The sequence below is a fragment of the Crinia signifera genome, chromosome 3 (genome assembly GCF_055691185.1).
Source record: "Crinia signifera chromosome 3, ASM5569118v1, whole genome shotgun sequence".
In the NCBI taxonomy this organism is placed as follows: Eukaryota; Metazoa; Chordata; class Amphibia; order Anura; family Myobatrachidae; genus Crinia; species Crinia signifera.
The window spans coordinates 75,909,760-75,923,521 of record NC_139219.1 but is presented as its reverse complement, the minus strand read 5'-3'; the positions used below and the strand labels follow the sequence as shown (position 1 = coordinate 75,923,521).

Below are 13,762 nucleotides of genomic sequence, written 5' to 3'. Positions count from 1 at the left end.
TGATTGGTTGCTATGGGCAACATCCCATTTTCAATAGAACTCCCATCTTAGTAAATTTATGCCTATGAGTTTAGCAAATATGTTACCAATAGGGATGGGCATCGTGGGCTCACAAACTGTGAGCAGCCATCAATGGTTAAAAACTATTCCCTGGAAGACCATTGATGGTTTTACCATCAATGGGCCAATCACAGCCTAGGGGGCGGGACTTGTGGGTGTCGGGGGCTGATCTATACACCATGAAACCATGGAAGGAAACCATCTGATTCCCTCCCATCGATGGCTAAAGCATTCAACATCAGCCATAAACCATTGATGATTTTGAATGGCTGATTGCCATCCCTAATTATCAAATGCTCTTGGTTAGATTAAATCATAAAAATATAATTTCTAGTAGATCGATCTAAGTGTTAAAAAAGTACAAATGCCCCTTTAGCGTTAACAGACTAATACCCCTTTTACACCGAGGCAAAAAGCTGGCGATCGGCGGTCCCAGCGATCCCGGCACTTGGAAATGATGTCATCGCCAAGCGCCGTCCCTTGCACCCATTTGCAGTGTAAACGGTGACAGCCCTGGAATATTCTGGGTTGGCACCGCAGTGTAAATGGGGAAAAGCCCAGATCCGACTATGTTTACCTAAAAATAGCCAGCTAGAAAATGGATGACTTCAGTTTCTTACTATAGGTGAGACACTGTATAGCAATCAGTGTAAAGAATGCAGAAGTGGACAGGCAGACAAGTTTCCCATAGCAACCATTCAAATTCAAGGCAGAATGTTTAAATAGGTCTATAAAATTATAGGTAGAATCTGTTTGGTTGTACTGGGAAACATCTCCACTTGTCCACTTCACCACTCTTTATACCGCTTGATATCTATCTCCTCATATGTCAGTACATATTGATAAAAAAATAAAAAAAATCAGGTCCTGAAATAATAAATATGGCAATTTCTTGTATTTTATGCAAAGTCAATTTATTTATTTTATATATTTAACATTTCCTAAACATAAGAAATGCATTTAAATCTATGCAACCAAAATTACAAGTGCTTTGATTTGTGTTCATAAAGTGGCAGTTAAATCCAACAAACACGGATTACTGTATTACAGATGAACTTCATAAGATTGTTGGTATTCTGAAAGGGAAACTGAACGCTGGAAATAAATACAACACCCAGCTGAAGGCTGATGTGCGCACAGTAAAGATATCACTCACATTAAATTACAAGTGAGGCTGTCCTGTACTGTATTTCTGTGATCTTCATCGCAAATGGGTATTCGTCATTGGGTTGACCAAATTAAGGTCGACATACATTGGGTCCAACACCGAAGGTCAACAGGCCTTAGGCCGACGTAGGCAAAAGTTCGACAAGCCTACTGTCAACAGGGTCAAAAGGTCGACACACTCATTAGGTCGACATTGGGAAGGCCGACGGTCAAAAGGTCGACATGGGTTTTTTCAAATTTTTTGTCCCAAATCTTGACATGTTTCTGGCAATATTATATTTTTCTTTCAAGACCATGTGGATGGTAGTGCATGAAATACCGCCTGTCAGCACATGTCAGCTAAAAAAAACATGTTGACCTTTTATATGTCGACCTTAGGTATGTCGACCTAAGGTCTGTCGACATTCAGCGGCCGGCCCAATGTATTTTGACCTAGCGAGCGTATAACCTTGCAAACAATGTAGAATAGCACCTTGAAAATAATGGGCTATTTTTTGATTCAATTCAATTTTCCATTTAGTCATTAGAGTACAGTTTCCCTTTAACTCCTTAAAGTCTATAAATACTGTTTTATATTTACATTTTAACCAAAAAAGGTAAGCATTTATCATATGTACTGTATCAATGTGATGAACCAGTGCTCTGTTACGAAATGGAACAAAGAAGCTTTAAGCATCTGTAGAACTTAGATAAGTAAAAAAAAACTATGATACACATTTTTATGAACACTGACGAAAATATACAATAACCCTGCAATGAAAATCTGCAAGCAATAAAAATGGTGATGCCGAATCTATAAAATACAAACTTTGCTGTAAGTAAAAAGGCACATAAAAGGATACTGAACATAAATAATTTAATTATCATCATTGCAAAATTTTGTGTAGCTTAAAGCTTGGTATCAAACGGTTTATCTAAAAAAAAAAAAAACACATTACGGACACTGATGAGGCTGGCATCTGCGAAAAACAGAATATAATAAAAAAGTAACATTCCAAAAGTATAAAAAATACTAGTAGGCAAAACAGAAATATCTGCAGCCACAAACAGATATTCAAACTGCCCCCAATTGCGTAACATGTATACTTTTTTTTTTATAATAGTTATAGACCTTGTTAATAGCACAAGAGTGTTGTACAATGCTTTATTAGGTGGTTGATATTGCATATCTGGATCCCACACATAGAGGGGCCAGACACAAGTAACGTAATAAAGGCTATGGAGTTCTTAGGTAGACTGTCACATAAAAGCCCTTGAGAAATGCCTCAGGTCTGTGGATCTGCAGTTTACCAACCAAGATCCACATAAATTACCATTCACATAATGTCTGTCAGCTTTTAAAAAGAAACATTACCACTGTACGGTCTACTAAATATAGTAACTTCAAATGTACAAAGGTTACATATTAGATATTTAGGTTTTATACTCCAGTATTGCTACTAACCATGAAAAAAAAAATATTCCAGGTGCAAACAAGATACCCCCCAAAAATGTAGAATATTGACGTCTTGCTGATTGCTATGGTTATTGGATGCTATCTGTGTACCATATGTACCATGAGCATTGTAAATAAATTGGTTTATGGCTTATTCTTATCCATTACATGAAGAACCTCATCTAAAAGAGAAGGACCCAAGTCAAGATGCAGTGTTAGGAGAGATCCGGCCAGGTCAGAAAGAGACTCGTCTGATTTTATATCAGTATTCTCAATTTCACATGGACTATGGCTGTCTTCAAAAAAGTCAATTCCTTGCCAGTCACTGTACTGTTCAGAGAGGCTGGAAGAATGGCTTGACCTTCCATTTGTAGAGCATGATGCCGAACTGCTGACCTTCCATGAGCTTCCACTGTCAAACTGATGCCGATTTTCGTAAGGTTCACATTTCTCCAACAACTTTTCCTCTAACACTGGCTCACAGCTAAGTCTAGGTGATTTAGAAGGGCTGTAGGAGTCTCTTTTGGAATTAAAAGTCACAGCAGATAACAGGGGAAGGACTAATGCTTGCGATCCGCCAATTGTTGGTAGGGATATTGCATTTTTAAGAACAGGTGAAGATGTTTCGGAAAACATTGAGTCACAAGTGCTATTTGCCCTAAAGAATTCATTGTGTCCATTCAAATGTCCATTTCTCGGTTTCCCTTGGTTACCAGGCAACAGTTCATAATTCCCTTGAAGGAAAGAGATATCTCCAAATACATCATGCTGCCCATCTTTTCCAATGTGTATCGTGTGCCGAAAATCTCCTAATGGTGGGCTGATCAAGTCTGAGGACAACACATCTCTTAATTTAAATTTTTTACCCTTTTTGTTGTTTCCAGCCTTCAAGTAAATTGGTGTCTTGGCGGGCATCTTGATGAGGTCTGAGTGGACAACTCACAGCGAAATGATCAAACTCAAAGATTGCGTTGCGGTAAGATCACATTATTGGCACAGCTGCTTCTGTGTATAATCTCTCCAACATGCTTTATTCTTGTTGTGTAGTTACGCCCCTTCAAAAACTTGAGCGAAAGTTTAGATTTGCCAACAATATATCAGAGACTTGCGGCTGCTTCCAGATAAGAGAACCTGCAGACGGAAAAAAAAAAAAAGGTTATCATTAACAAGTTTTTCACAGGTCAGCTGTTTCAAAACAATAATTAGTAAGAGTACTGACAGTTCCAGTCTGCAGGTCAGTCCTATGATGTGGACTCCCTCTGTTACACAGCATTAAAGTAAATGGATTAACAAGGTCATGTTGGCCTTTTTTTTATAACTTAACCATTTTTTATGTCAATGCGCCTTCTTTGTACACTGTGGGCACATTAATAATTACATTTTCCATCAGCATCTTTGTTGTTGGGACTGTATATTACCATTAATAATAATTATACAGTATATATATATATATATATATATATATATATATATATATATATATATATATGAATTTATGTGACCACAAAGAAATAAGTATGCTTTAGATTTGCAAATATAGGATTTAAATTGTAACAATAATTACAAATGGTTTCCAAACTTGGTCCTTGAAGTTGAGCAGTCCAGGTTTTAAGGATATCCATGCTAAAGCACAGTTGATTTAATAAGGCTGTGTCAGTTTCTAATGCTATATCGCTCCTGCCATCCTGATCCCATTCAAGATATGAGCAAGAAATTGCCTTGCGTGTATGGTGCTCACCAATTCGATAATTGCTCCACGGGATCAAACCCAAACCGTTTACTGGAACAGAGGCACCCAACCAAATCACTATGGAATTTCATGGTAATCTGATCTCTTTAATGTTGCACAGCAACTTCCTGCCAGTAACTGCAATGGCTGCATTACATACTTCATCCTGTATTTATAAATATAAAGTGACTGTTTAATATATTTCCTCAATAGTGCTCTACAATGTGCCTCAGAGATACTATCATCCTGTCCCCTAAATCCGAGAGGTTTAAATGTTCCTTAAACACACATTGCTTCCAGGAAACTTTTTCACTAATCTGGTCTCAGTTATCTCCTCATAACATCTTTACACTATACTATATGTATATACATTCTGTACACCACCAAAAGCTCCACTTTACCAAAAAATACGTTGCAGATTAGGCTCCAAGCAATCCAGAAACGTTGGTGACAGGGAATGGAAATATATATATAATATGCATCTTTAAAATTCTCTAGGGGTCACTCTAGTATATTTCTGAGAAAGTAGCCTTTGAATGGGTCGGGTGAAATATCCTGATGCTCACAATCTCACAGTGGAATCACGATGGTCAATATCCCATACCACAGTGTAACCTTAACCATCCCACCCAACAACCTAACCTTTCCCCTAGTGCCTAACCCTTACACTGTAAGGATTGTGATGGGCAAGATGGTGAGCACTGGGATCCTGACTGCATCCGCTTTGAACACTACTTATCCATACAAAGGCACCTCGGTTACTAATTTTGATTGGGTATGGGTCATTGGGTTGACCACTGAAGGTTGACAGGCAAAGTCGACACGTGAAAAGGTCGCCATGGCTAAGATCGACATGGTCAAAATGTAGACACAAGCATTAGGTCAATAATGGGAAGGTCGACAGTCAAAAGGTCGACATTTTTTCACTTTTTTGTCCCGAATGTCGACAGTCGACATAGACACTGAAAAAATGCACTGTGTCCGCTCACATGGTTTGGACTCTTTCCCTCGCTACACTCGGCACACTGTTATATTCTCCCTCTACACCCTAGTGGATGGTACGGCATGAAATAGCGCCTCTTAGCACACGTCGGCTCAAAAAACAGTGGAAAACCCATGCCGTCCTTCCCAATGTCCACCTAATGCTTGTGTCGACCTTTTGACCCTCTCGACCTTAGTGATGTCAACCTAAAGCATGTCAGTGGTTGACCCAATGCATGTCGACCTTAACGGTGTTGTCCTATATACCTCTTGATCTTAGGAGTTGAATCTCAAGCCTAAAGTGTGAAACAGCCTAATTAAAGATTTACGCCCTGAATTGGAAATGGACTTTGGGAACATCTAGTTTTACTAAATCAACAAATGGTATTGACAGGAGGATCCAAATGTTCTTTCCTTACTGGAAACATGATCATTTAATGGTTTGGGAACAAATTCTCTATTGAACCTGTAGCCAATGAAGAATAGGTTTAATATGGAAACATTAATATTATTTGTTTTCTACCTTCTGCAGTGATATTTTATTGCACAAAAATGAACACTGATCATAACTATATCAGCATTATAGCTTATACTTTTATATGTGTATGTATTGGACGTAGCGCAGCTGTAAGATAGTGGTCACATTTCATTCTTGTATAAATAAAAGGTCAAGAGTAGAAATGCTGATGTTTTGAGATTTTTTACTATTTCGCTTTCCAAAATAATCATATTACTGTTATGAAAAAGATCGAAAAGAGCAGAATAAAAATGAAGTATATTATGGTCTTGCAGGTGCTAAATCACCATCAGCCATTTTCTGTGTGATCCTGATATATTTTCGAATGTTGGTGTAAAAGTGAATTCATGTGTTCTTCTTTTCTTCTAGAAGTTCTGGAAGGCTCCAGAATTTGGATTCCTGGAAGCCTCCCTGCACAGTTCGAGAGGCCCCCACTCTAGAACCCTTCAAAAACAGACTCAAGGAGCCCATACACGGTCCGTTGTGTAGGGCTCCGTTCTGTACTATGCGATGCGCGCTCCCGTGCATCACATAGTACGGTACAAAAAGTATGTGCTGCACATACTTTTTGTACTAGGTACACATCGGAACGGATCGCAGTGCATGCACACTGCATGCACTAGGGATGCGATCCGATCCGATGTGTACTTTAAAAGTACAGAACGGACCGAAAAAACGGACCGTGTATGGGGGGCATTAAGACTTTCTGAAAATCGCGTGGCACTCCCAGCCACCCAGAAGAGCTAGCTGATATCCCACAACCCGCGTGAAGTGATCAGACCCCCCAGGCAATGAAGCAGTTCACATTGAATCGCATCACTGTATTGACACCCCCGAGTACAATGCCAGTAATCTAAGCATTGAATAGAGAGAGGTGGCTAGTATGACATATCACACACACACCCGATCTGCTTCTTATTGCAGTATAACGCCTTAACACCAACCCTTATATTAAGCCACACACCCCGGAGGGGCAGCCAGAAAGCCTACAAGTTACGTTTATATTTATGTACCATCTGTATTTTGCATGATTTAACACTGGGACGGTCTGTGGGATCTAACAAATGAATGATAAGTCCTTATACATTCTCCTCATGAGCCAGATACATATTTCTGTGAGGCACCAGCAGTATAAATTTCCAGGAGCCCGTAAAACTTAAACATGGACCAATAATCTCTTAAACCACCTTTTATGTTACGAAAGCAAAAAAAAAAAAATGAAAAAAAAAAAAAAAAACCCACAGAAGAACAAATGAAAGCATGGTGCAATAGTATGAGAATTTAACAAGCACATCAAAGATAAATAATATTCAACGTAACATATATATCTGGAATGATACAAAGATGATCTGAAGCTGGGTACACACTAGACCAGTGGTCAGGGAACTCGGTCCTCATTACCCCACACAGTGCATGTTTTGCCGGTCTCCTCACAGAATCACAAGTGAAATAATTAACTCCACCTGCGGACCTTATAAAATTTGTCTTTGAGTAATTAGTACACCTGTTATTTGCAAATTTACTCTGTGTATTTTCTTTAATGTATGTATCTACTCTCAGATTAGCAATCAGGGCAATGTTTTGCCTTGTAAATGATTGCCCCTTTAAAAAACCTCCAAGGTTGGCCGGCATCCTGCACAGCCACCGAACGCGGAGGCTATTACATTGGGCTGCAGGGCTGAATCAGGCCCATGGTCCGGAGAGAGGGGGCATCCTCCCTGCGTTGACAAGTTTGACGGCCGTCTAGTGTGTGCCCAGCTTCAGAGTGTTTCTGAGGCAGCTAGCTATACTAGCTTCATAAGGGAAAACATGATTTGTAACAACTGATCACTATGTGCACAACTGAAGACATTGCTGACTGACCCTGGGCATTTTTCTGGTCACTCTGTACAATTGACAAGAGAAAGCAACTGACTCACCAATCATCCATGACTGTAGTTAATTGGAAAATGATCTAATACGCATGTGACTGAAAACATGTGCTGAAGACACATGACAGTAACATGAAAGCTGTGTAGGCAATAAATGAACATACGCAGTTTACATTGGTCAGACTGAAATGAGATCATGGGATCGATTCCCACCATAGCCCTAACTGTGCAGAGTGTGTATATTCCCCCCTGTACTTGCGTGGATTTATTCTGGGTACTCCTGCTTCCTCCCACATTCCCAAAATATACTGGCAGGTTAACTGGCTCCATACAAAATTACATACCTCCCAACTTTGGCAGCTCAGCAGGCGGGACGCTGCTGCTGCGCGCCGCAGCGAAATTTTCGGGGGCGTGGCCTAATTTGGGGGCATGGCCTATACTCGCGGCTCTCCCGCGAGGCCACGCCTCCATTTTGCCGCTATGGGGGCATGACCCAGAGGCTCTGTGAGCCTCTAGCCATGCCCCCAGCCCCCTGGCTGCGGGAATAGACGCATGCGCACAGCGTTTATTCCCCGCTGCTTAGCAGTTGACAGGGGGGACTCCCAACAGCCCCCCACACACCGCGGGACACTGCCGCCCGCGGGTGGGACAGCGGGATAGGCCCTGATAATCGGGACTGTCCCGCTAAAATCGGGACTGTTGGGAGGTATGAAATTAACCCTAGAATGAATGAATGTGTGTGTGTGTACATGTGGTAGGGAATATAGACTGTAAGCTCCACTGGGGCAGAGACTGAAGTGAAAGTTCAAATATTCTCTGTAAAGCGCTGCAGAATATGTATGCGCTATATAAATAACTGGCAATTAATATTCAATCTATTTCTACCTCCCTAGGAATGGAAGGTGATGATTTGGGGCTCCTGTATAATGATGCCACCTCAGAGCAAAAGGTCATTGCTTTTGATATCATTGTTCCTATGTATCTGTCTCACTGGGGTAGAAAATGGAAAAAAAATTAACACTGACAAAAGGACATTTTCCCCAAAAAACGTTGGTATCACTAAAGTGATTTATATCCAGTTTATATAGGATTACATTACATGGCCAGGTCTAATTATTTCAGAGCATTTGTAAATAATTTGTAAACAAAGCAGTCACATTTCTGCAACTATATAGTCCCTCAGATAAGGAGGCCATTGACAGACTGGGGTAGGGAATGCAGTAGTCGTGGCCCCAAGCTTCAGGGGTGTGGCCAGATACCATGCAATGATTTGGCTATCTATTAGAGCAGACAAGCAAAGAACTTAGGAAGGGACAGATGAGTTTCAGGACCAGGGCAGCCAAGAGGACTGCCGGGCCCTGTAAAATGTTGGGGGCGTGGCCTAAGTGTGGGAACCTCCCGCACTTAGGCCACGCCCCCAAAATGTTTAGAGGAGGGTGAAAGAAAACTCTAAAAACTGTAATCTCAGCAGCAGCACACACCTACAGCTATGCAGCAGGCTCAGCATGGCCTCACGCTGTCAGTGAGACACTCATGCTCCCCCCCCCCCCCCCCCCTCGGCTGTCCTGGTCAGGAGCTCCCAATTTGGTTGACCTTTTGATGCTTTATAAAACAACTCAAATATCAGTCCCTCCTTTTCTAGAGAACGACCAGAAAAATCTTTGACGTCTCTGGATTTAACAAACCTCTTCATAAATAGTATGAAGTGGTGACAGAGCCTATGCTCATAGCTTAAGCTTATCACCACTTCATAAATAGTCTGAACTATTCACCTTATTCCTAATAGGAATGCTCCATTCAAAGCCTATAAATTCTGCAAAGCAGAACTGGAATGTTTCACCCACAATAATCCCGCTACGTTGCTCAACTCTAATCACTGGTATGCTGGTATGAGAATGGTCACTTTTCATTTCTTTGTTTGATCCAAAAAATGCAGCATAAATGTCCTTCATATGGTTACTTGTGATGTTCTTGGTTTGGTCAGGTGATTCGAATTACAAAAATGTTTTAATAACGTTACTTGGCACATGTTGCCAACTTCATATGAATAACAATGACTGTAACTCTTGGCATGCAGACAAGCAAGGCCTCAATTGCTGCTTTATTTATAATACTATAAGGAAGTGAGTCATAATCTAGTTTCCATCTTTCTAATTCATTCTTATTAAAACATAAAACACTGTAAATGCTCTACTGCTTACTATGCAAAAGGTAAAACAATGTTTGGGAACAATGAGTAAAGTAAGGGCCTAATTCAGTACCATTCAAAATACGGCAAATTCAGCCCTGTTCCAATGGTGGGGAGTCATAGCGTGCGCAGACCCTGGCAACGAACGAGCAATTTGTTGCAGGGAGGGTCGGTTGCGGTGGAAATGGGGCTTGCCCATGGGAACGCCCTGCGTTTTATGGGGTCGATGACTGCTGGGGGACGTTTTTATTTCCGATGGCAGGAGAAATCCTTCGATGGTCGGCGACCATGTAATGATTTCTCCTGCTAGCAGATGCGTGCGAGTGGTTTTGTTAGAGAACGGGGCTGGCATTCGGCACGGTGGAGCTTCAGCGCTCAGTAAACAGCGACCTTCGCTGCTTACCGAGCCTTACCGAATCCCCCCCTAAATTTTAGTGGAAGATTAAGATGATAGAGCTTGCAGAATTACGTAGAGCTTGCAGAAGCAATGTTAGAAAACATAAATGTTCTACAGAAGCGCACACACACTAGACGATAATAGTTTACAATATGCCCAATAACGATAGTATCATGCATTTTGTCTAGTGTGTGTATCAAATATATCATTACCTAAGCACGCTCCCGTGGGTCATTAACAATGTTCTCCATCGTTCTGCATGTGCCATCTACAGAGGACATCGATAACGAGTGACATGCTGCAGAATGCCAGATGCCGGCACCCCACCGGGTCCCCTTCATAATAGGCATTGCTGGGAACTCACATTATTTAGTGTGTACTCAGCTTAAGGGCTCAATTTAATTACTAATCTACTAGGGTTCTATGAAGAGGTTAGCAAAAACCTTGATAATGGAAATACTGTAGATGTGATTTTCCTAGATTTCGCTAAAGCATTTGATACTGTCCCACACAAGAGATTGATTAATAAAATGGAGAACCTAGGATTGGGTGAAAATATCTGCAGATGGGTAGGGAATTGGCTATGAAATAGAGAACAAAGAGTGGTTGTGAATGGTGCCGTATCAGATACGATACCGGTACTAAGTGGAGTGCCCCAGGGTTCGGTTTTGGGGCCCATTTTGTTTAACATTTTTATTAACGATATTGGGATAGGGTTACTCAGCAATGTATCCATCTTTGCGGACGATACAAAACTTAGCAAAGTCATCAAATCATCAGAAGACATCACCATGCTTCAAAATGATCTTGCAATTCTAGATGAGTGGGCAAAAAAATGGAAGATGAGGTTCAATGTAGATAAATGTAAGGTTATGCACCTTGGGAGACACAACCAGTGTGCAAGTTACAACCTTACCGGAGAGGAACTGGGTAATTCCATACTTGAAAAGGACCTACTGTAGGAGTCCAAATAGACAGCAAACTGGGATGTAGTGCCCATTGTAATGTAGCTACAAAAAAGGCCAACAAAATTCTGGCATGTATTAAGAGGGGAATGGAAACTAGGGACTCGAGGGTAATTATGCCACTGTATAAAGCATTGGTGAGACCTCACCTCGAGTACGGAGTGCAGTTCCTGGGCCCCACACTATAAAAAGGACATCATAGAATTAGAAAAAGTCCAAAGGCGAGCAACAAAGCTTATTAGGGGAATGGAGAATTTAAGCTACGGGGAGAGATTAAGCAATTTGGGACTATTTACATTGGAAAAGAGACGTTTAAGGGGGGACATGCTCAAAATGTACAAGTATATCAAGGGCCAATATAAGGAACTGTCACACACCCTCTTTCCTACTAGAAAGGAATCTAGGACGCGAGGGCATGAGTATAGATTAGAAGAAAAAAGATTTCATTCAGCTAGTAGAAAGAATTTCTTTACGGTCAGAACAGTCAAACTCTGGAACTCTCTTCCCAGAGAGGTGGTAACGGCTGGCTCATTAAATGCGTTCAAGGCAAAGTTGGACAAACATTTACTGGAGAAAAACATCCATGGGTACAAATAAGAAATATAATCTGTCTGTAAAATACCAGAACCTACCAAATCAGCAATGGATATCTATACCAGGTTGAACTAGATGGACGCAAGTCTTTTTTCAGCCTTACCTACTAAGTAACTATGTAATTACAGTAGGTGAAAGTCTCTGAATGCAAATTTGTTTAATGAAATTTGCAGACTTTGCACAACTGCGTGCACCCGAGAAATGCAAAATTCAATTAGAAAACGTCATGTAGCGACAGCCGCCCTCCCCCGGCACCCAGCGTCATGCCGCCATTAGCATGGGAACAACCAGTGTTTGCATGGGAGCACCCATGAAGCGCTGGGCAATCCCATTCCCCCTCCCCGCCACCGCCCACCCCGCCCCACACTGTGCGAGCGCCATGCCGACAGTGCAGAGGGAATTAGAATGAGGCCCATGGTGCGCTGCTACCCTGTAATTATATATGTGCAATTAATGTGGGAAAATCTAATAAAATTACACCCCCAATCCAGACACTAGCACATAAATACCCATGAGATCAATGAAGCCTTAGATGTTCATTCTTAATTCTGGGCTGGATATATCTGAAGTAACAATTCATTGTAAGAGGTAAGGGAAATCATTATTCCAGGATATGATTGTATTCACCAAACTTCGCAAACTTCCTCTACCAAGCACAATGGTGTACTCACAAACAATTTAGATATTTCACCATTAGTCAGCGCTTGCAGCTGAGCCGCCAGGAAATGACCAGTAACTTTGTATACAAGTGACCATTACACCACTCAGATGTATGAACTGTCAGTACAGAATATAAAAATGTTATGACTTCCTTACCCCAACAGAATTTTAACAGAGACGACAAAGTTTTCTGTCAAGTCAATGAACTGCCTCAATTTGGGATTCTTTTATGCATTTTATGTATGCAGGACAGACATAATGTTATGACTGACTAAGAATGTTGCAGAGCAATCTTAGCCATTTATCGTTCGGAGCACATGAGTTGGGACAGTGTACACACCTATACAATCCAAGGGCCATTCGTCCAGCTTTAGTTTGCATGCTAGGCATTAACTAACACATTGCTTACAGTTACATTGCTGACAGAGAATGTAGATTCTACCTAAACAATGCATTGAAGCAACTGTTAGCAGCAGCAAAATGCAGAGCAATATAAAAGATGAAACCTTATATTTAAGGTTTGCCATTTGCATGATGTATAAGCATATTTTATTGTTTAAACCATATTATCCAGACTGAACAAATGACATAATGCCAAGAAACTGTCTATGGCTTGGTATTCAAGGAGGAGGTCTCTACCCATTTCTTTTCTAACTGAATTGGCCAAATTATTAATAGGGTTATATGAAATTCCTAGTTAATATTTTTCTGCTGTGTTATGATTGACACAAATCTAAACATATCAGTTTTTCTGCAGCGAGATGAAAGGTGCCCGCATGTGTACTCTGCGCTACTGCAGCCAGCAGGAGGCGGGGATTTCCAATAATGATTAACGCAGAGAGGTTGTTAGTCGGTATGGGGGATAAAATGGGGTATGAATTAATGGGTCAACCCATATTAGGTCAACAGTCATTACGCTGACCCCATATGGTTGGCATGAACATGGTTGACAGGATCAAAAAGTTGACAGGGTAGTTAGGTCAACATGTACAAGGTCGATAGGTAGAAAAGGTTGACAAAACAAAAATGTTGACATTAAAATGGACGACAAAACATTTACTTTAAAATGTCGTGGGTGACCATATGTGTCTTGACAATCGGCATGTTGACAAATTGCACATGACAACTTTTTGTACCTATTAACCTTAGACGCAGTTGAATTGAATACCCCTAAAGTATCAGTCAATCAGCTCCTAAC

At 40.9% G+C, this 13,762-nt stretch overlaps 1 protein-coding gene across 1 annotated transcript in view; it reads right to left on the bottom strand.

Moving 5' to 3' along the window:
- Window positions 1-947: 947 nt before the first annotated feature.
- Window positions 948-13,762, bottom strand: part of CDC42EP3 (CDC42 effector protein 3) — a 31,020-nt gene continuing 18,205 nt past the window's right edge. The window contains exon 2 of the mRNA XM_083176035.1: window positions 948-3,793. Coding sequence (XP_083032161.1) covers window positions 2,807-3,577 — 771 coding nt within the window. The 5' untranslated portion in view covers window positions 3,578-3,793 and the 3' untranslated portion in view covers window positions 948-2,806. The remainder of the gene's footprint in view (window positions 3,794-13,762) is intronic.